At 29.8% G+C, this 24,674-nt stretch overlaps 2 protein-coding genes across 2 annotated transcripts; both read left to right on the top strand.

Moving 5' to 3' along the window:
* The first annotated feature begins 15,323 nt into the window (after positions 1 to 15,323).
* On the top strand, positions 15,324 to 17,026 carry LOC111304189 (zinc finger CCCH domain-containing protein 20-like). Its single transcript, XM_022900710.2, has one exon. The coding sequence runs from the start codon at positions 15,349 to 15,351 to the stop codon at positions 16,477 to 16,479; it is 1,131 nt and encodes a 376-aa protein (XP_022756445.2). The 5' UTR covers positions 15,324 to 15,348; the 3' UTR covers positions 16,480 to 17,026.
* Positions 17,027 to 22,712: 5,686 nt separating this feature from the next.
* LOC111304188 (transcription repressor MYB6-like) lies at positions 22,713 to 24,276 on the top strand. Its single transcript, XM_022900709.2, has 3 exons — positions 22,713 to 23,016; positions 23,225 to 23,354; positions 23,459 to 24,276. The coding sequence occupies exons 1-3, from the start codon at positions 22,881 to 22,883 to the stop codon at positions 24,039 to 24,041; spliced, it is 849 nt and encodes a 282-aa protein (XP_022756444.2). The 5' UTR covers positions 22,713 to 22,880; the 3' UTR covers positions 24,042 to 24,276.
* The last annotated feature ends 398 nt before the right edge of the window (positions 24,277 to 24,674 follow it).

The following is a 24,674-nucleotide window of genomic DNA, read 5'->3' as shown; positions in this document are numbered from 1 at the left end:
CAATGACTACTAATCTAAAATTTTGAATTTTAGAGATATTTTTCTTTAGTTTTTGCATTCAAATCTTTGTTAATAATTTCATTTACATGGTACATGCATTTGATCTTGAATTACTCATGAAAGAGTTTCCCATGGTTTAATTAAAAAAAAAAAGAGTTGAATCACGTATTGTTTTATTGACTATAAATAAGAGTTGCAATTAAGGCGTTGAGTGGTTTCCAAAATGATTGCTTTAGCTATGATCAAACCGTCATGTGGAAGACTTTTGTGAATTTGTTAGAAAATTAGGGAATGAGTACTATATATTAATTAGACTTGGTATTAAGTCAAATTGTTTGGTTATAGGATGATTGGTAACCTTGTTTCTCACTTGAAATATGATCTTATTATAAATATATATATATAATATTCATGTGTCATTTTCGCATGTAACATAAACATTTTTTCCTTTTTTTTTTTCTGGATGTTTGTCACTTGATTTGATTATTATTATCTTCTTAAAGATGGATTTGAAGGCCATCCCTTTTTCTTTGAAATGAGTTGAGACTTGGAAAGTTAGAAGCCACTCAACCCTAATTTCTCTCAAGCTATGAGAGCATCTGGGAATGCTGGGAGCTACTCAACGAATATCGACGAGAGTGGCCCTGATCTGGACGAGCCACAATGGAGCAGCTCCCTCCAGAGTGCCTAAGCCTTCCGCCAGGCCTACCCTGATGAAGACTGGCTCCATCTCACTGCCCTAATGCACGGTTTACAATTGTCTCCAGCCCTAGCTTAATTATACTAACCTGCATGCGTATACTGACAAAAAATACACATGCACGATTGCACGTGCAAAAAGCTAATGTTTACAATGTGCAAACGTTACTGACTTGGGGAAAGTTGTGTTTCCTCCCTCATTTGGCCGGCGCTCAGCCACAATGGGTTGCCGTTGCTGCATTTGATATTTTGATCATTTATCAGCTCGTGAACCTTTTTTTTTTTTATGATAAATCAATATATAGGATGAGATATATATATATATATATATATAATTTGGTGGTGTATGTTTCTAATTGCTAGGTAACACGTTTCCTCTTTTGACGAATCTATTATGAACCACCATGTCAATTTATATATCTCCTTACGATTCATAGTTAAATGTTCTCTTTCAGATTGAAAAATGTCAGCTATAACAAGATATATGCAGAGATTAATCTATTAAGGCTCATTAATTTAAAAAGTGTTTAGAGCCCAAAGTCCAAATGAAATTGAGAAAGAATGTTGACATTCTACGTCGAGTTCTATAATCCTTGTAATATTGTTGTCAAAATGAAATAGAACCTAAACCTGGGCGTGATTCCAATATTATAGTAATTTAATTTGGTTCATTTCGTTGATATTTTTATATTTTTAATAAAAAATAAAAACACCAATCAATCAAATCTTAATTCTCTTTAATTTTTGGTACTTTGAATTGGACAGCCGTACACCGATCTGGATCTTATATTTACCCGATGAATGATAAGGACAAGGAGATGTTGAAGTGGCTCAAAGTCATGTTCAAGTGTACATGGTTTTCTCTTTCCTTTTGTGCGTATATAAAAGAAATGACAGCAATATTAACTTACAACTCAAAGGTAATTAACCAGAACCTCATTTGATTCACCACATAAGTAGGGGGAGATCAATGATCATCCATCCATCTGTTTCCCTCTGTAGCAAATATGATCTGTGTAACAAAAACAAGGTGAGGATCAACGTCGAGGAAGTGAAGCCATACTATCTCTCCCTCATCCACAAGGTGTTCATATAGAAAATACACCATGTACTTTAGGCAGCCATATTTCCTATTTCAAATATTATTCATGTAACTGGTAAATATTACAATGGTTTCCTACTCTTTTATTTCTTCATTTTCTTTCAGCACTTTCCTGATAACTCAAGTGGTGAAGGAGAAGACCAAGGAGGCAAGGAATAAAGCTCTCTAGCAGTCCCCACAGACATAGAGTTGTTGGTCATGCAGGCCACCATTTGCATCTTTATGTCGTCTAATAGTTTAATAACGCTAGCTCGTTTGCTTGCTAGCTAGTTTGTTCGTGTTTGTTGGGGTTCAAATTTTCTTAATCTATCTGAACGCTGCCTTCGACAAGTAAGCTTGACTACAAATTTCTCAAGCAGTCATTCATGTAACACTATGCTAATACTAGTGAACTTTCTGATGGATGATTCGGCTGAAAAGTGATTAATGAGCCACTATGAGATTGGGGATTAGGCCACTTTTCTTTACCCTTTTTGGGGTAGAGATGAGCCCTCCAGCACATGGGCCCTGGTCATTAGGAGTAAAAAGTTAGCTCCAAAGGGCCCGACTTGGGTTAAGAATGATCTGATCTAAGCCTAGTTTAAGAAACCTTGAACCTTGGAAATTTTCATTGTAGAACCTAGTAGCTTTAGGCCGAATCAATACTCTGCTTAACGTAATTATCAAAAGCAAAAAAGCTTAGATTTGTTCTCTAGACAATTGGTTCAACAAAAGGCAATCATTCTCTTCAACTTTAAAATAAAGAGTTTCGACCTACCTTGCTGTCTCAATCTTTAGAAATAAGGCAACTTTAAAGATTCAAACACAGCAAGCAAGGAATTATAGTTCACATGCACTTGTTCAGTACTCAAGTAATATGGAGCCACCATTATATTGCATGCAGATAGATATTTTTCTCTTTTAAAAACAACCTTCTCTGTTATCTTTCTGATTGCTTTCACAACTTGTGGGTTGCAGTTGGGCCCCAATTGCAGTATTTGGAGGAAACAACCATTTGATCCTAGTTTAAGTGGGTAGATTTACACCCCCCCCCCCCCCCAACCCCTCTTTCGCACTTTCTGGATTTAATACAATAGCTTCATTTGCACTCTAGCTTTTATCCTGTTCTCCCCACTTCAATCCAGTGCCCTGCTAGGCTGCTGCCATCAAAATCACTGACTCTCCTTGGAGCTTGACTTACCTTGGAGCTTGTTACCTCGGCTTGGTAGATGGATGATAAAATTCAGTCACAAGACGAGGAATCTTGGGAGGGTTTGCTATTGCTAGCAGAGGGAAGGACGGGACAAACTTTGTAAATCAATAATTCCTCCGGAAAGATCCAATCCTCGTAGCAAATTTCTTTTGTCATTTCTACTCAAAGCTGTCACGTTTCTGCCAATCTTCGAAGAACTTGATTTATGTGATAAAAACTATGTTTTTACTTGTTATATTTATCAATCAGGTCATGCCATATTACTAGCTTGTCAGTGTAAACTGACCGCTAAGAAATTGAAAATGAAGCGATCAAATTCATTCAAACATCCCTGTCATCTATTTCGGAAAAAAAAAATCAAACACCGTACCAAACCTAGGGCACTTCCAAATAATCTTGCCTGCCAAGAAACAATATAAACAGTATACTATGGGTTGATTATGACATCCAACGATGGCAGATTCTCTGGAAATCAAAATCACTCACGATGCTTTAGTCAATTCAAAATTTTATCTCTAATCTTCCCTTGGGACCTCCAGCACATATATATATATATATATATATTTGTTTGAGCACATCCCATCGCTGAAGCTGTTGGATCATGATCTCAGGCATCCATCATGAGTTTGGCGCATAGTTGAGAACACATTTCTAATAGCTTCTCATTATAATATATTTGATTTTGAGTTTATGGGGTTGTCTTTCTAAGCTAATTAAATATCATAGTTTACTGCAAGCATGCTCCATCTTCCATCGGGGACAAACACCGATAGTTTATGTATACTCAAAAATATCATATCATATCCTTGCCATAAATGGTTTCATAACTTTGGATAGATAGGAACCCATTTTCCTTATAAAATCGGTGGCTCTTGGCCTAATGATTACCCAAAAGGAGAGTAAAGCACAAGAGAGCTAGGGTCAAAGCTCAGTTCCTGCCTCCCAAAAGATTCCACGCCCCCATGATTCTTGCCAAAAAAATCTTGGTTTTTATTTTAATTTGGAAAACTTAAAACAATTTAAGAAAAATATTTAAATATTTAATTCAATATCTAAGTATATCCCCCCTCAAATAGTAATATTTCTTATTAAAAAAAACTTCTAAATTATTTAAAAGAAATTTAATTACTGTAAATTTCACCTAGCTGAAAATAGGTCCCATTAGAATTTTTCTTTCTTTGGAGCACGACCACTAGAAACCGATGGGTTGCATCTTTTTATACTTGTACTGTCGCATCTAAGGCGTTTGCTATGTTAATGGATCAGTGTCCCAATCTTGAATCATTCTCATAGACTTTATTTATATTTCCTACAAAATTTTATGTCAATAATACATTAAATTCTGATTTATTGGAATGTTTTTGAAAGAAAAAGGATGGAATTATGATTTATTATGTCCTCTTCCATTTGGCCAAAGCCGAAATAAAAGTCCTATCTGGTTACAAAATTTCACCGATTGCATGATTATTTCCTCCATCTGCATGTGAATTGTGAATTGGCATGATGTTTGAAAGTATTTTAAAGTTGAACATGGAATTGTCATGATTATTTCCTCATCCTTTTGTCATTTAATTCTTTTTCCATTTTGCCATATGGTCAGATGGCCACATTGTTTTTGCCTAATGGTGGTGTCGAATCACCACCGTAATCTTGCGTTCCCAGTTCTACAGCTACAATAAACAAGCCAAGACGTGACAAAATTTCCATGAATCATGTGCTCAACTCAAGGATAATCGTGAACCACATAAAAGGTTGTCAACATTTCTCATTGAAACATATCAAATCAATAATTTACTTTTCTTAATTCGCAATTGAATCCTCTAATTACACTAATTATTCTATCAGAAGTGAATTCAAATTTTTGTAAGTTTATTTTATTACTAGAGAATACTATTTAGAATTTGATATTTTATCTTTAAAGATTCATTTTTTTGAGAATGTGATTAGGGTATTCATAGGCTTTTTCTATTTGAGTCTAATTTCCTCATGATATTAAAAGAAATTTTTTTTCATATCAATTCGATCCATTTAAAATTTTGGATATAAATATTAAACTTGGATTGACAAATAAAGGAAATTTCTCCACTTAAGCTGGATTTGGGTGTAATTGCATTCCCAATGAAGTGTAGTTAAGTTTCAAAAATTTTTAATGAAGATCAAATGAAAGTCTAATGAGGTACATTTAGTAAAAATTAACACAATTTTTTCATTAAAATTTAAAAATTCAATGCGAATTTTTTTTAATTATAATTACAATAATTTATACCATTATTCTTTATTTTATCAAAATTAATTTTATTATCTATCCAATTGATCTCTCAATAATTAATAATGAGATGGAGAAAAATAAAATTCTATATAATAAAAAATAATTATTTGTTTTGTTTAAATAAAAAATTTTAATAAAGAGAGTATATCAGTCAGGGTGATGTACGGTCACATCACGGCCTCTCTCTTTTGTCTAGTGTATGTATATATGTAGTACTGTCTTAGCAACATTGTCAATCAAGTAATGTCAATCGACCCTTCCCTCCAAGCCATGAACAGGACAATAGACAACTGAGAAAAGGCTATTTTGCCATCTCTAATTTTCAACTAAAATTTCCTTCCCATTTTTTAAAATTTTCATAAAGAAAAAACCATTTATAATTAAGACTGTTTACATATGATTTTTCCTCGTGCAATTGATGATTAACACGTGGCAGGATTTCGTGCAAAAAAGAGTCAAAGTCATTTAATAATTTTAAAAGTAATTAAAATTACACCATGCTTATTATATTGACGTGGTCATAATAAAAATAATAGCTGAATTTAATTTAATTATTTTTAAAAATTAGTATTTAATAATTTTAAATTTTAATTTATTTTTTATTTTTGAATTATGATCTCTTAAAAAAAAAAGAACTGAATTTGAAAAGCCAATTAACTTGAAATTGCACCATGCGGATGATGGCGGGCAAGATTAAAGTTGGATATGAAATTGATAGGAAATGATTTTTCCATTATTCTGATCTTTCTTTATCAATCAGTTGTCCCTTCTTGCATTTCTGACATCGGATCACACATAAAATTAATCAGGTTTTTCATCTAATGCATTGGTAAAGAGTCTTTGGGGATGCGCATGCTTATGATCATCGAGCACGATGACTCATCCTTCTACGTTGAGACTTTTGAAAATGAAGAAAAGATTTTAAAGCATCAACGGTCGTGTGTGATTAAAGTTGATATGGAATCGAATTCGGAGTGAATTTTACTCGTTTTGAATTTGATTCAATTTAATATTTTAATAAATTTAAATTTGATTTTATTTAAAATTTTTTTTATTTTTTTATATCTGATATTGATATGATATTATATAAATCATACTCGATTTGATTTGATTTGAAATTAATAAAATATTATTTTTAAAATATAATATATTATTTTTTAAATATAAATATTTTAAAATATTATTATATAAATATATATAATTAACAAATTAATTAAAAATAAATTTTTATATACTATTGGATCGAATCAGATTTACTTAAAATTCGAATCTAATTCAATCTCGATTATTTTTTAACATTACCTAACCCGAAACTCGAATTTAAAAAAAAAATCGACCTCATAAAATTGAGTCAGCTCGAAATTCATCGAGAACATGTTGGATTGCCATCTTTACGTGTGATCCATCAAATTTATGGAGAAAATATTTAAAATTCAATGTTTGATTGTTTAAAATATTAAATATTACAGTACATTGAAAAGAAATAAAAATCATCCGTTTTTCTAACCCATTGAAACAAAAGAAATCTTTTGATGCATTATAATTAACTGACTCATGATAGACCTATCTAAAGATAGGTTTATTCGTTTGAACTTAAAATTTTATTTGAAATTTTATAAAAAATTAGAAATAAATTTTAAGTTCATTAAATATATTTAAATTTATTTCTTAAACGAATTAAATATTGAATATAAAATTTAAAATTTGAGCTTGATTTGATCAAAATTTTATTATATAAATTATATTATATAAAAATAAATAATTAAATAATATTTATATAAATAAATATTTTATGCCATATATATATTAATCATATTCAAATACCTAATTAAATTAATAAATTATTTTTTACATTTTATTTTGTTAACTATTAATTTATTATAATTAATATTTATTATAAATTTTTTTATTTAAAAAAATGAACAGATTTGGACGAATTTGAATAAAGTTTTTAAAAAATAATTGAACCTAACAAAAAAAATAAAATACATATTTAAGATCAAATCAAATTTACATAAATTTAAAAAAAATTTATATCTTATTTAGACTCAATTAAACTTGATTCGATTTGATCGTGAATAAATCTAATTCATGAAAGAGCGAATATTTTAACTTTGAACTTTTTAACATTTTTGAAAAAAAAAATACTAGATCTCAAGTCTCAAATATTATCAAAACAAAATTGTTGAAAGTATGAATTATATAATGGGAAAATGTCAAGAGTTAAGTCATATATGGTAGCATACAATTTGAAATGCTTGTAACGTACCCACATGGGTATCATCATTCATCATCATCATCATTTTACACATGATTCTATAAGGCGACTTACGTTAGAGACAGGGCGTTGGCGTGTAGCTCGTGTTCTTTAGTCACATCGTTTCATCGCTATATTTTTCTGAAATTTAATCTATTTGATGTGGAAAGCAAAGTATCTGTTTCAATACCTTCATATGTTCTTATCCATTGATGAATCGTTGAATAATATTGATATATAATTTAGTGGTGGGTTGTGCTTATTTCGGCCAAGAAATCATGTAATGAAATGGAAATCCCTTGAAACATCTGAACCAAACCATAAATGAAAATATTTCATAAGATTAGAATAATTTATTGGAAAATCAAAGGAAAATTAAAGAAATAAGCAGCCTTCCCCTTGAAATGAACCTCCCATCTTTTATTAAAACAAAATCAAGAATCTGATTAAATTAAATAAGTTTAATTTGTTTTTAAAAATATGTTTTTCCGTTCTTTAACGAGACAAAGTGAACTTTAAGTAGGATTAGAGTTTTGGTGCCAATATCTACATGGTGTATTTTTTTTCTTAGTATTTTTTATTAGTTCTTTCACATTTTAATTTAATGGTTAAAAGGTTTTAAAAAAGATATATAAGCGTGAGTTTTAATTACGTCATCTTTCTTTTTTTTTTATGAGTATTTACCCTCTTAAAAAAAAAAAAAATCAATTAACTTTTGGTAAAAAAAAAATGTGATAACTTAAAAAAAAAACCAAATGATATGCAATGTTTGGTTCAACGATAATTAATTGGCTTTAAATCTTGAAAATAAATGGTTGATTTTTTTAATATTAAATTATATAATTATTAATATTAAAATTTAACACTCTAACAATATCAATAGACCCTACAATTATTAATAAAATCAAGTTGATCATCTCATTGCCAAACTATTAAAATTTTGGTAATTATGTTCCCTTGAGGGCATCCATGAAAGAAAGGCATTAAAGTTGAACTTGATATTTGGCGGGTGCTTTCCGACAAATTACTAGTACTTAGTACTAGTAAATTATTAATTAGTATTAATAATTTATTAATAAAAAATTATTTGATATATTATTAACGAGGTTTTTTAATTTTATAAATAAAATTAACAAGATAATATATATATTTTTAATTATTTTTATTTTTTAAAAATATATTAAAAAAATATCACTCTATTGATAACATTTGTAAAATTAAAAAAAATTACTTTTAATATATTTAATAATTTCTTATTATGAATTCTCTGTCCAACCTTTTATTTTTTTCGTATTACAAATTTGAAACAAATAAATTATTTAATTTTTAAATCAAAATAAAATATATTATATTTATAATTTAAAAATAACTGCCATAAATCATGTATTTAAGATCATTTTAACAAAAAATTATTAATTAAACGCGAAGTTAAAAATTTTACGTCGAGGGCCAGTCAATCCCTTGTCGGTAAACTTTTCACTTTCAATTCAACGTACGTACCCCACGAGATCCTCTGAATCCAAGAAACGTTGACAGCCCCTTGGTTCTGCGGTGGACATACAAATTTTTTTTCTCGTGGTGGTGATTTAATTCGGCAGGTCAATCCTCAACCCTGATCATGGAATGTTGACCGGCGAGGGGGGCCACCTGAATTTGCTCCTTGACTCGTGGCACCAAATGGGTTTAATTTGATAAATAGTGTTGTCTTTTCTCTCTTTTTTGTTTTTTTCCTCCCATATTTTCTTTCAGTTTTTTAAAAAATCCTCTTCATTATTTCAAAATTAATAAAAAATAATTTAAAGAGGATAAATGCATTTTTCTCTAGATTTATAATTAATATTTATTTAAATATTTTATTTATTTTTATATCTAATTTTAATCATTAATTTAGTTAAAAGTTTATTATTTCTTTTGAATTAAATAATAAAAACTTCTACTTATTTTTAATTGAGAAAATATTTTCCCCTCCGCCTTATCCCCGAGGCAGATCTGAAAACGTCTTTCCTGAATTATTATAACACTCTTCGGTAAATTTCTTATTAAATCCTCTGAATATGTTGAAATTTATTTGTGAGTCACTTTAAATTAATTAAGGATTAAACTTTCATTTATTCATTTTTGTTCAAAATTAAAATTTCACTTAAGGTCATTTGATTTCGCCAACACAAAATATTTTAGTTTTTACCTTTTTGAAATTGTTCTTGTTGAAATAATAATATATAATTAGTATAAAGAAAAAAATAATATTATATAAAATATAAAATTTAACTTAATTAATTTATTTAATTATTTTAAAAAATAAATATATAACAATTTTAAAATTCAAATATAAAATTTTTTTATTATCAAATTGGTACCTTTATGGAAAAACTATTAATGGCACAAGTATGATTAATTCAAATGGATAAAGTTAAATTGGACTGCAAGTAAGATAAACAATAAAGTATCAGAAGTTTTAGAAAAGAAAAATAATGTACGAAGTGACAAGACAACCATGCATCAAGTCTTTTAAGAAAAAGTCTTTTAAGAAAATAGAAGATGACTTCACTATTCATAAAAAAAACATATTTTTTTATCTCAAATTATTTGGATATTGTTAAATTTTTATATATTTAATTTTAAAATTTTTTAAAATTACAGCTTCTTAAATTTTAATGTCGAAAAATAAAAATTTATAAAAAATTAATTTTAAAATATAAAAAATTATATGTTTAAAATGTATCTATAATTTTAGGATATCTTAAAAAAAGATAAAAAAAAAGGATGAAGGTAGTAATTAAAGATCACTATATTTAAAAATATAACTATATGAGCCATATTTAATGAAAATTTTCAATTATTAGTTACACTATATAAGTGCATGGAAAATTTTGTTTGATCTTGTTTTCAGCATGGCCTAATTTCTATTTTTTTTAAGTAGAAAGAAGAGGGAGTAAATTAAACGTTTATTTCTACAAGGCGGAAGAGGAATGGTGAAAGGGAAATGCATCAAGTAACTAAAAGAAATGCAAGTTGATTGAAAGTTATGTAGGTTAAGTCAATAAAATTAAAAGCTTACAATTAGAGTGTTTTCTTTAGTGCGAATTAGGTAAAGTGTCATAAGTTGGTTAAATTTGACAATGAAAGAAAGATTTAAAAAAGTAAACCTATACATGTACAAATTAGAGAGAAAGAGCTTGAAAAAGTTTCATGGATCCAAACTGATGAATGTCAAACATACATGCATATATGTATAGGCTATGGCAAGCAGAAGATTTAATGCTTTTATACAATTCTTCATCTTGATCCGATGTGATTTGATTGCATATGAGTGGAGAAAACCAAGCCACAATTTCGTTGTTAAAAAAAAAAAAAAGAAAAAGAAGAAGATATTTGTTTATGCAAATGACCGTGTCCATACGCCATTAAAAAGATCACGAGAAAATCCAATCTCTTTCATATAGTTTGAGAACCAAAACACAAATGGATGCATGCATTTTGTTATGTAACATTAAACATGCAATAATGTCTGTCTCCTGTTAGGGTTAATTACATATAGTATATTTATTCACTTGGAAATAGAGTAATCAAGTTCGTTGTTTCCATCCATACTTTTGGAAGCTGCTCCTCCATTTTATAGATTCATGCACTTCTTTAAGGGTTTATAAAAGTAATAATCCCTTTTGAATCACGTGAGATAGGAGTAAAAATACTGTTTAAAAATAATTAAAATATTTCATATTTAATGCATTATTTTCATTAAATTAAAAAATAACTCATTAAATATTACCTTAATCATTACCATTCGACATTGATTAACACTTTTCAAATGTAAAATATGAAAACATGTAGGAATTGTCCTAAAATAATGGTATTTAAGTTATTTTTAATTAATAATATTACTTATTGAAATGTTTTAAAAAAAATTACTTGTTGAAGATGATGGATTCGAACTCTATCATTCCACAGCCAATTCATTCACCATTGCTTGAATTAAAACGGAAAAAGGGTATTATACTATTAGTAGTGCAACGACCAACTTCCTATTATTATTTATCATCATTAATCCAGATGGCCCAATAATAAAATTTAAAACTACTAGTAATAGAAAAGAATTAAAAAAAAAAAAAAAGAAATGAAAAGCAAAAAAAAAAATGAAGCGTCAAAATCACGAGAATCTCGAGGTGTAAAGGTAGAGCCGGCGGACATGAAGATGATGCCACGATTCGTTTTCGCATATGTCGTGGCGGTTTTTGCTCCAAATTAAAAGGACACAGGAGGCCACGCGTACGCTCAAACTATTCCAAGACAAATAAAAAGGAGTAGACGAGGTGAGATCGTCCGTACGAATAAAAATCGGTACTGCATTTCCTTGAGAGAAGGGAAGGGAGGGGGATTTTTCTCGTACGCCGAGCTCCCGTTTGGTTTTTGTCGGGACGGGATAAGATTTCTGTCGGGGGTGCCACGTGTTCCTCGGTTATTTTTTTTAATGTTTCTTCGGGCTCTGTTCTGATTCTGGTTTTTGTCATCCAACTTCACGTGACGGTGGTTGACTCGTTGAATTGCCGATTGACGATATTCTCCCCCAGAGAATGGTACTTGCAAATTTATCTAAAATCTAAATTCATTTTTGATTGAAAGTAATAAAGTCCTTAAATCAAAATAAAATATATCATATTTAATAATTTAAAATAAATAATTATAAATTATATATTTAAAATAATTTTAATAAATAATTATTAATAAAATTTAAATTTAAAATTTTTTATTAAAAAATATAAATTTAATCAATTAAATTAATTATTTATTAATCATAATAATGAAAATTATTATTTTAAATGTAACTATCGTTACAGTTATTTGGTAGGATGAATTCTTTTTATTTATAAATTTTATTTTACACATCCAAAAAATCTTTTCATTTTTACAAAATATATATTCATTTTATTGTATATTGCAGGGTACTTTCTTAACGAAAATTGAGATTTTACAACCTTTCTTAATATATTGATTTAAAAATAGAATGAGATAGAACGCAGAAAGAAAGTTAATAAAAAATCAAATTATTTTATTTTATTTAAATGGAAAACAAAATTTTATTACAAATTTTAAGATAGTAAAATATTTAATAAACCTTACCGAATTTTGAAGTAAAAACAATTTTTTTTCCTTCCAAAAAAGGCCGTTCGACTAAGGGCATAAATGTAAACTAAGGCAAAAACGTCCTCATTAAATTGGCGCCAAACGAGCACATTAGCGGAGGTGAACGAAGTTGTTCTAGAATACGCTGGAAACAGTCGTCAAAAAAGGTTGCATGACTCATTTCCAACATGAAAGAAATAGGAAATGAAACATGGCATAATTTAAAGGGGAATTGAATAATTTGGTATCAATGATTTTTAATAGTGAAAATTTTAATGTAATATATAAATTTTATAAATTTTTAATATGATATTTATTAATTAATGAAATATCAACAAAGTATTTATTAATCATATATTGTTATTTAAAATTAATTAAAAATGGGTCAATTTCATATTAATTAATATTTTAATATAATTTAAGGACATTAATAAAAAAAAAATGGACGGCTAAATTCATGGCGAGATTAGTGTGGTGGACGAATCCAGAATTTGCCAGATGTTCGGAAGGAAAAGGTTTTTTTTTTTTCTTTCTTTCTGGTGGACGTCAGAAAATTATTTATTTTGTTTATAACCTGTTTATAGCAGTCGGCAGACTGCCTTTGATGATTTGTCGTTGATTAATGGCTTCTATTCATTTCAAGCCCCATGTTGCCTCCACATGTACACCTAAATTTGAGTCTCCTATTACTCCGTCCTTCGATTAATAATTTTGTTATGAATCGACAAAAATGAATAGTTATTCCTCTAGACGAGAGAGATCAGGTGAAGCCTTTGGTGTCCGACGTACCGAAAGGGAACCTACCTGCCCTCCCGTTGGCAGCCCTTCTAAAGAAGGAATCAGGGGTGACTTCAACAAATTGCCCTAACAATGGAAAAAAGAAATGCAAAAGTTTTGTTGGTAAAGCACTAAAGCTCCTCTTCGGTTATTCCAATAATTGGACAAAGAACAAAGGCTAAAGAATTAGCTCTTCTTCTTCTTTTAGAAGCTAGGGTTTCCGCAGTTAAAAAATAACATTTAATGAATATTCATTAAATTTTAAATTTCTTCTTTTATTCTAAATTATGGCTTTTTATATTAAAAATAGATTGAAATACATGCATGTTAGGCAAAAACTATCTTAATTCAACAAACCAAAATGAACTCAAACAATGGGAACAACAAAATTAAATAAAAAACAAACAAGATTGATTATCATGTAAGATGATTGTTGGGTGAGCTAACAAATTGATAATTTAATTTAATAATTTATATAATTATTTTTAAAAATAAATTTTAATTTTAACATTCATAAATTTTTTATTTATTAAATTATAGTTTACTTTATACAAAAAGACAACATTGAGAGTGATGATGAGGAATGGATGTAATGTGCTTGTAACAATCATTTACTTGAACTTCAAATGGGGCAATTCAAATGGTACTTTCCGCTAGTATATTTCCCTTTGGCTTTTCTTTTTTAAAATGGGAGACATCGAATTTCGTAAAGAGAAAATGATGAAAATAGTCAAAATGGACAATGGAAAAATATATGAGGAAATCAAAACCATTACCCTTTGATATGACATAACGATCAAAATACATGGAACAATTTGTCCAAAGTTAAAACATCAGTGACAAATGAGTTGACGAGGCAAAGGTATCATACTTTATCGTTTTCTTCTGCCTATATATATTTGAGAACTTTCGTGATTGTAACTAAAATAAAATTTTAAACACTAAAATGCAACAATTTTATGCCTACAATCTCATTATATATAAATAGTAAAAATAAATAAAAATTGGAATTAAATAAAATGTAAGATGTAGAAAAAGAAAATTGAATCTTATAAAAATATACATTATGTGTGTGAAAAAATTATTTACTTTGATTTTAAAGTTTTTTACATTTATAAATATCAAATTTTATTTATGTTTAAAAATATTAAAATTTTAATTTTAATAATTAAAATTAAAAATTTTATTTATATATCACATTGATTATAAATATGAGTTTAACTCTTCATAAAAGTTTCATAATATATTTCATAAGTATTTTATAAACATAAGTTTAAATCTTTATAAATATATATATGTTATACCGAAGTCTTGCAAGTTTTCAATATAAAATTTAGAGCAATGTTGTCAATTTTAAAATGGTACGATAACGGTATGAAATTTTTTTTTCATCAATTATTCAAATAAAAAATTGAGATTTTTTTTTTCTCACTATAAAAGTAGATGGAGATTTATCAATACGTTTAGTTGTACTATAATAGTACTTCCCTTTTTTTTTTCTTGTTAAAAAAAAGAAAAGAAAATTCTCGTCTTTATCCAGCAGATCTCAAGCTCCACCGCCTTTGGAACGCTACGGGGCGTAGCAGGATTAATTATTCCAAAGCCTCCTTCACCTCACAGCTTTGTCACCGTTAACCCACGTTATCCACGTGGCGATCCCATAATCACTTTCAAACTGCTTAAGTAACAAGTCCGTAACACCAATACTACTCCCACCTAGATCGTTTTTTACCGCAGTTGAAAGCGGAATATACAAAATTATAGCTCCCTAGGCTAGATCTTTAACGAACTACGGTTACTTTTAAATCTAACCACGGTTAAACAGCCCTACTTCCCACTACCAGATTCTGCTTATAAACGACCAAAGCTTGCCGGTGTTTCTGTATACAAATCTCACAAGCCAAAAAAAACAACACCAGATCAAGCGAAAAATGATGCTCGGAGAAACTCATCGTCCCAATCCAACGATCCACGTTCCACCTTGGCCTAACCTTGAAGATGATCAAACGGCTGAGGTTTACTCTCTTCTCAATTACAATGCGGCCGACAACCACTTCGGCAATAACAGCAACCCGTTTTTCCTCCAGGAAGCGTTAACAGCGCTGCAATGTTACTTGCCATCGAATGAACCGGATGTGGAGTCGGATTCTGAGCTTTCGGGTCTTGACAACCCGGATTCTCCTGTTGATGCTTACTCGTGTGATCATTTCAGGATGTTTGAGTTCAAAGTTCGGAGATGTGCACGTGGCCGGTCACATGACTGGACTGAGTGTCCGTACGCACATCCAGGTGAAAAAGCTCGTCGGAGGGATCCGAGGAAGTATCATTACTCTGGTACGGCTTGCCCTGATTTCAGGAAAGGAAACTGTCGAAAAGGAGACGCTTGCGAGTTCGCCCATGGGGTTTTCGAGTGCTGGCTCCACCCGGCTCGTTACAGGACTCAGCCATGCAAAGACGGGCCGGATTGTAGGCGTCGGGTTTGTTTCTTTGCTCATACTCCAGACCAGCTTAGGGTTGTTAGCTCTGTTGATTCTTATGATGGTTCACCTTGTGCAAAAGCACTGACTCTTTGGTCTTCCTCTGGTTCCGGTTCTCCTCCGCTGAGTCCGCGGGCTGATTCTTCACCGCCTGTTTCACCTATGGCTCAGTCTCTGAGTCGTTCTCTGGGTTCGGCTTCTATTAATAAGATGGTGGCTTCTTTGAGGAATTTGCAGCTTGGTAAAGTTAAGTCTTTGCCTTCGTCTTGGAGCACACAAGTAGGTGGTTGTTCTCCTTCTACTACTCCTGGGTTCGGGTCTCCCAGAGGGGCAGTTATCCGACCCGGTTTCTGTAGCCTGCCTAGTACTCCGACCCGAAACTTGACCCGTCCTGGTATTGGGTACTTGGATTTCTTGGATCAAGGGTGTGAAGAAGAACCTTTGATGGAAAGAGTCGAGTCTGGAAGGGATTTACGTGCAAAGATGTTTGAAAAACTGAGTAAAGAGAATTCTTTGGAGAGGGTTAACCCGGGTCAGTTTTCTGGAGGTCTGGATGTGGATTGGATTTCGGACCTGGTGAAATGAAAAAAAAAAATATATGGAAGGGGAAGGGGAAGTGAGCTAGCTCGCTCAAGTGAGTCTTCATTATTTTCTGATTAAATGAATCTATTTTGAGTTTTCTTCTCACTGTGAATAGTATCTAAAGGAAAAGAAAATCTGAAAATTCTCGACATCTGGAATATATTTTGGAGTAGCTGCTGCACCAAATTGAAGATTCTGTGTAAATATCAAATATTATTTCCTACGAAGTGATTGAAGTGGGGTGGTGACTGGTGAGGATTAGAATCTCTTTCTGGGGAATTTTCTATGAGCTTCATAAGATCAGAACTCGTAAAGAAAGAACCTTGTGCTTTTGTATAGGTAGCAGACAGTTGATTATTCCCTTTCTTTATTATAATGGTTGATTTTGTGCCTATTAAGTATATTAATTAATGGTTATCCAAGCTGCTGATCGTTTTTTAGTACTAGTAAATAGTATAAATTATTGATATTATAATAATGATCAATGTAAAATTTCAGATCTATGTATGCTCGTGGACCTGCAGATTAATGCATTTTATATTTTGTTGAAGGATTTCAGTTCTTTTATATTTTAAGAATTGCTAATGTGAATGATGCAAAAGGCATAGACTTTGGAAAAAGCATGATAAACCATAGCCGGCTGTTCAACTGTAGTTAATCTCAAAACCCTTTGCAGAGTGAATGATATGCTTGAAGTGGAGTAAAACTTGACCAAGTCATAACACTCAAAATTTTTGTCAGCATCAATATGGATTTTGCAGTGAAATGTAGAAAGGGTTGGAGATTTTCTGGGCTAGTGTGGAGGATTTTCTTAAGTGGGTCTGGGAAAGAAAACCAATCAAAAGCATTGGCAATTCGTTTTACATACTGTAATCCATCGCTGAAAGAGAAGGCTTTTTTGTTTTTATTTCAGTTCCAAGTCAAGGAGGGACTGAGTGGCTACTGGGTATAGAAAGAAACATCTCAGAAAAGAGGACACTGAGAGTTTATGCACAAGTGGACTTTACTTGTTCTTTTTATTTATAACCCTTCCAACACGCAACATCATGAAATGAGATCTTATTCAACAGCTTTGATAAAAGATGATTGGTACGTCCTGGTTAGGTTACGAAGATGATCGAGGTACTCTCATGGAGTCTCAACCGTCCGATCGTTTGACAAAAAATTCTACGGTGATTTTGGACGTGCGAAACTATAGACCGAATCATAGTTTTAGATATAGGCCACCTTTTGACGGGCATTCTTAATGACAAACCAAAGCTCGATTTAGACATTGATGGTTTTACAGTGTAATAATTTCGTTACTTTGAAATTATTAACCTACTTTTTCTTTTGAAACTATAAACTTCCATTATATTTAGCGTTTCTTTTCCGATATGGATGAAGAAAATTTGTCAACTAAATTAATTGCTACAGCTCTTTCAAGATAAGATCTTTGTATTGTATCTGTTCCAGATTTTTTCTTTTTGGTTAAAGCTAATTGCTTATTAGGTTATGACATTTTGACTTTTGATCTGCTCAGTGAATTAGGCAGGCAATTCATCACCCTTTGTTCTCCCTCTGCATCCATCTCTCCCACCATTTTTTTTCTATGCGATGGACGATGGAATTTATACTTGCAGTAATTTTTTTTCTCGAAGAAGTAAAACAAGTTTTACCAGCTTAGTTTTAGAAGAATTTGTTGACTATATTTTTTGTTAAATATATTATAATTTTATATATTATTAAAATTTTTTATTTTGTTAATTGATTTTAGATTATATGTTTAATATGATATTAAAATTTTAATTTTATTATGATGTTGTTTTATATCTATTAAATATTAAATTTTATGTGATTCTATATTAAAACAAAATTGAATCTTATTATCAATTAACCTAAAATTATTATCTATACAAAACTGAATTGAAAATTGAAAAACATAAGGATCATCGTAACACGATCTGGCAATCTGGCATTATCGTTTGTAAACTCTAGGGCTAAGCCCTAGTTGGCAGCTTCAATTTTAACACCGATAATGCTGTCCGTTCAACCGACGACCTGCTTAAAAGAATACACATGTGCTTTGTCTATTAGAAATCTAGCCCTAGCTAGATACAAACTAATCACAAAGATCCAATGAGTTCTCCCCAAGGGAACAATTATTAGTTTGCTCCAACTCCAACATACTTCATTATTGATACTGTCTTTATCTCAAATTTAATACAATTCAAATAATTCATGATTCACTCGTCAAAAAAAAAAAAAAAAATCTTTTTACTATCCAAAGTTTAATGCTTTCCCAATTGTCAGATTATTTTTTTTTAAGAGAAATTATTTATTTATTAATTAGAGTTCAATTTTTATAAAAAATATTTTAAAATAAAAAATATACCCTTAAATTCCAATAAAATTTGAAGATATATTTATTTGTATATAATATATAAAAAGTTTATATTTAATATATTATTATAGATAAATCAAATAATAATATTTTATTATAAAATTAATTTTAAAATTTTAAAAATAAATATATTTAAAATTAAATTATTTAATGATGTATCATAATAAAGTTTTACTAATAATATATGATATTACATATTAAAAATACATTAAATATAAAATCATATATATATATATCCAAACAAATTGCATTATAAGAAAATAAAATCGAAGACATGTAACTATGAGGACTTTGGCCGGTTCGATCATGCCTAAAGTCCTTGGATATCCTCCTAAAATGTCAATGCAAAATCTTAATCATGGCCATGGTCAAAATTGATCAAAATCTTCAAATTGAATATATTCAAATTAAATAACGCATGGGCCCATATTTACTGATGTAAATAATTAAATATACATTAAAAAATTAAGATAAAAAAAAAAAAAGGGAAACTAAGAGGGTGTGGTAAAATAGTTTTGTCAAGGAGCAAGCCAAAATCATAGGCACAAATAATACAATAATAAAATTAAAAAAAAAAGGGGGGTTTCGTGTAGTGTGATTTGCCGGCAAATCAAGGTTACTGTCAACCCAAGTAAGTGATAAAAAAAAATTTGGAGTGCAAGAGTTGGAAGTCGCTTTCATCGGTTAATGGTTTCATCAAGCTGACTTTGTCGCTACAGAAAAAAAAAGAAAAAAAAAGACAAAAGTAAAAAAGAAATTCAAACTTATCCCATGATTTAGGGTAGTCTGTTAGGTTTTATTCGAACAGATTTTGGCTTTATTTAAATTAGTCTTAAAATTTTGCTTTTAAAACAAACAGTTTAGATATATAGGGTGAAAAAATAAAGTTGGGGGTTGTACAATCTTGATGTTGATACCTTATTTTAATTTTGGGACTATTTTTAAATTTTTTATTGATAAGAAATTTTTAAGTTTCGAAATTTTTTTTATCGGTCAAAGCATGTGTACTGATATTGAGTTTAATTACAAATTTAGCAGAATTTATAATTTCATAATTTTTAATCGATTGAATTTGAATAATTAAAAATAAAAAAAATGGATATAATATGAAATGAGTAAAATATTTTTTTATTTTTATCTCTTGATTTTTATATACTCAATTAATATTTAATAAGAATAAATAATTATCATTTTATAAATTAAAAAAAAAACAATAAAAAGTTATTTTTATTTTTATTTTTTGTACATTTATATAATTATATATATTAATATATATTTTTTAATTAAAAATATATTAAATTTAATTAGTCAAAATAATATTTTACATTTTTAATAAAAAATTATTTACTACATATATAAAAACATACATAAAATATAAAGCAATGCTATATTATCCGGCTTCATTTAAAAAAAATTTAAAATTATATTTATCTTTATCTCATAATATAATAATCATCTTTGTTTTTATTTAAATAAAAATTTAAATTTCTCATCAATTATGGATAAAAATAAAAATTTCTCATCAATATATTCAACAATTTATTTATTTTTTTAATACTGTTGAAATTGATTTATGATTATTTAACTAAAAATTTAATATTTTATCAACAAATTACAAGATTATTAAAAAAAAATGATTACCATAACTACTTAAAGGAATAGGAAGGTAAGTCCCCTTTGCATAATTGAAAACTTCTTTCATCCAAAATACAAAAAAAAGATTTATATTGCAACAAGAATGTTGTTATTGATAGAAAGTCAATGAGTAGATTATGAGGTGGGTAGAATATTTTTTATATTTTATATTTGAATTTTTATATTATATTTATTTTTATACACATATCTAATCAATATTTTAAATTTATTTTTATTTTTATCGATATATTAATAAATATGAATAATCTTTGCACTCATAACTTTTTTAAAAAAATTAAAAATAAATATTTATGTTTTTAACTTTTTTATTTTTATAGTTTACACATTTATGGAATTTTTTATCAATATATATTAATATATATTTTAAATAAACATATATTAATTCTAATTAATCTAAAATAAAAATATCTTATTTAATAAAACATTTATTTACTAAATATATATAAAAATATATATAAGATATAAGTACAAATATGATGGGTATTATTTTATTCGTTTTTGTTATCGTATTCGATAAAAAATTTAAAATTATATCCATTCCTATACTTAAAATTTAATGTATATTTTCGTTATCATTTGAATAAAAAATTAAAATTTTTAATTAAATATAAATAAAATTGACATCCTTACTTGATGAAAAAAGGAACAAGTTGGTCTAACCAACAAATGAAATAATTAGCAACATTAAACTTCTAATCCAATGCATGGCTAAAAGCTCCAAAATGTGGCACTCTCAAGTCTCAAAGGTGTGGAGAACTTTTTATAAGCAAACGAGCTTGAATTTGCTGGAATCAGGTAACCAGTCGCGAAGGAGATTTCACAGGCTAGCTAGTTGGAATATAGATGCAGCAAAATGCATCCTAATGTTTCTCATTTCAAGTGATTTTTGGAACTCATCTCAATTCATTTTTATTTCCCAGTCTCCAAACCCCAATCTCTTAGTTGAAGAAGCTTTCTGATCTTTTTACTAATTTTGACATCCTAGACCTAAGTACTTTGGGCAGAGCCCATTATGTCCAGAAAATGGGTTGGAAGGCTATTGGTCCAAGACATTTCTTTTTGTTAGGGAGGTTGAAGATTTTTTTATTTTACTATCTACTGGGCCAATTTTGGAATAATAATAATATATTCAAAGCATCTATGAGTTAAGACAACGGACCAATTATTTAGGCCAAACTGTATTGTGGTTCAATTATTTTTTTAAAAATCTTAATCTTATGATTAATAAAAGGACGATAAATAAAATTTAAATTTACTAAATACTATTTCTCATAAATGAACATATAAATCAAATAAACTATTGGAGCATCATTTCTTTTTTTTTTTTTTTTTTTAATTTCAATCATTGCTGTGATACTGCGTTCACTCTTTGCAAAATATTGAATTCATTAATAAAGGGCATTTGTACTGACAATTAATGTTAAAGGTAGTACATGGGCTGGGTGTCAGACATGACACGGTAAGGTAAGATTTTGATCGTATTTGACACGACTTACTCTTATGGTCGTAGGTTGTGCCAAGAATGGTTTATATATTTGTGTTATATTATATTAAAAATTTTGAGTCAAATGAATTAATATGGTATGAACCATAAGGATTAATGTTAATACGTGGCATATGAAAAAATAAAAAAATTAAATTTTATAAAAAATATAAAAAATTATTAATGAAGCATGCTATACAAAAAATGATATTATACTAGACACAATAAAATTTATTAGAATTATGAATCATATGCTACGCTGAATTGTATTCTTTAACTTTCATAAATCATTCTCGCAAGACACGTTGAATGATAACAAGCTAAGTTGAAACAGTCCATCACATGAGCTAATTTTTTTAATCAATCATGGCAACCCAAAATGGACACCACTAATTAATGTTTTACTAAGGCCGAAGCAAAGCATTTTTTATTTTCACAAAAAAAAATGGCCAATGAGACAAGCAGAAACCGCGTAAAATTTAATCAAAGGTAAAAGTACTTCACCTCTGTTTCGTCTCTGCATATGTAAGAAAAAAAAAAACTGCCAAATGAGTTTGCCAGATCAGATGACAGCAGGAGCATGAAATTTCCGTGCTTTTCAACTCTCAAGCACTCGCGTTGACTTGGCTCTCCAACAAAGAAACCCACGACAAAAATGCACTATACCAAAAAATTTGAAGAAATAAACCTATTGGTTTTTTTATATGAAAGAGTAGGAAAAGTCGAGTTTCCTAAAGTTTTTATCAAGCTTTAAGACCACGTCATGTCCCATACCAAGCAATCGGTGGCTCTAGCATTTTTTTAGCGCTGTCTCTCCCTCTCTCTGTCTCTCAATTTCTCTTTGTGCTTTGCTTGAATTTGTGTGATCGCTAAGTGGTTTCAATGGGAAGAGCTCCATGCTGTGACAAAGCCAACGTGAAAAGAGGGCCATGGTCACCTGATGAAGATAACACTCTCAGAAACTACCTTGAGAAACATGGGACTGGAGGCAATTGGATTGCCCTTCCCCGCAAAGCAGGTCTCTTTCCTCTGTCTTCTCCTCATCTGTACTTCTTTCTTAGACCTTGGGGTTAACGCCAATGATGATTTTCGTTGAAAACAAGCGATGATTATTGTTCCTGAAACATTCTTTAATTTCATGCCATACTTCTTCAAAGCTTGGCAGGATGTATATATGTATGTATTTTCTTGCTGTTTGTTGATAATTAATTTCTACTATATTTTAGGCCTCAAACGCTGCGGCAAGAGTTGTCGGTTAAGGTGGCTTAACTACCTCAGGCCAGACATCAAGCATGGAGGCTTTACCGAGGAGGAAGACAACATTATATGTTCCCTCTATAGTAGCATAGGAAGTAGGCAAGTCAATTCAACACTTAAATGTTTAGTTACTTTTTTTTTTCCCTTTTTTTTATGGTTTTGGTTATATCTGAATAACTTAATACTATATGTTCTCGGTTAAGGTGGTCTGTCATAGCTGCCCGACTGCCAGGAAGAACTGACAATGATGTGAAGAATTATTGGAACACTAAGTTGAAGAAAAGATTATTGGCAGGAAAGATAGGAATCGACAAAAACAGCAAGAATGAAATAACAATTACTGACAGCATCATCTCAGGTCAATTTTCTGCCTCAATTCCTGCTGAAGCTGAAGCTAATGCTAATGAGAATTCAGATTATTACTTGAATGCAAATGGCAGTGCATCATCTTCTTATATGACAGACATGAAATTCCAGCAAAATTATGATTATCCAGGGCTAGTTTTGGACCCAATTGATCAGTTTCCACTGCCAGGGCTTATGGAATATATCTCGAGTACTGCCAATAACAATTACAGTATGTCATCTTCTCAAGAAGTTTCAAGTCTTTCCAATTCATCTTCCTTTCTTTTGGAGAACAGTTATACTGCTTGGTCTAGCATTGGAGGTGCTGAAGATCAAGGAATCTTAATGGATCTTGATTTTCAGGACCCTCAATACCTTTTCAATGGCTCTAACTTTCAAGAAATAAATAGTGATCTTTTCTTCTACAACATCGCTGGCTAACAGTTATTAACCTTAATTTAGTCCAAGCATATCAATGCTGCCTCGAATTTACTCAAAATGAGGGTGGGAAAAAGTTGTTTTTTATAAAGGGAAATGGAGACAATAACTCTTGTAAGTTATAATAGATATTTACCAGGCTATGTTAAGTTATGGTGGAAATAGGAAGTGTCTAATGTAACAGATACTAAAAGTTCAACTAGTAGAATTATGAAGTTACGTGGTTTGTACTATTTCCAATATACTATAATATTTTATTCTTTGGCAGTGGAGCCTTAGTTTTACTGTTTATATAAGTTTTTGCTTCATTGTTAGGGTGAAATGTTCATGAACACGAGGGAACGCAGTCAACGAAATTTGTGAGTATTAGCTTCTGACTGGTCAGTGGTCACGAAAGTTGCATTGGTTAAGCCAATTTAAAGTTAAAGAAAACGTCTACATCTGACGGTGACCACATATAGCTGTTGCATGAGACCCTCTCACTCTTCTTTCCCTATCTAAATTTCATTTTTAGGATAATTTTCTTGTGCTGGTCTTTAGAGAGTATTCGAAATCAGGTTTATTTACACGTTAATTAATGGTATATACTGCCGTTCGCCTCTAGATCTCCCAAGTTTCAAGCAAAGATTATACTTT

This window comes from Durio zibethinus, chromosome 13 (genome assembly GCF_047325235.1).
Source record: "Durio zibethinus cultivar Kanyao isolate XHJ-2024 chromosome 13, ASM4732523v1, whole genome shotgun sequence".
Lineage (NCBI taxonomy): Eukaryota > Viridiplantae > Streptophyta > Magnoliopsida > Malvales > Malvaceae > Durio > Durio zibethinus.
This window is presented reverse-complemented; position numbering and strand designations above follow the sequence as displayed.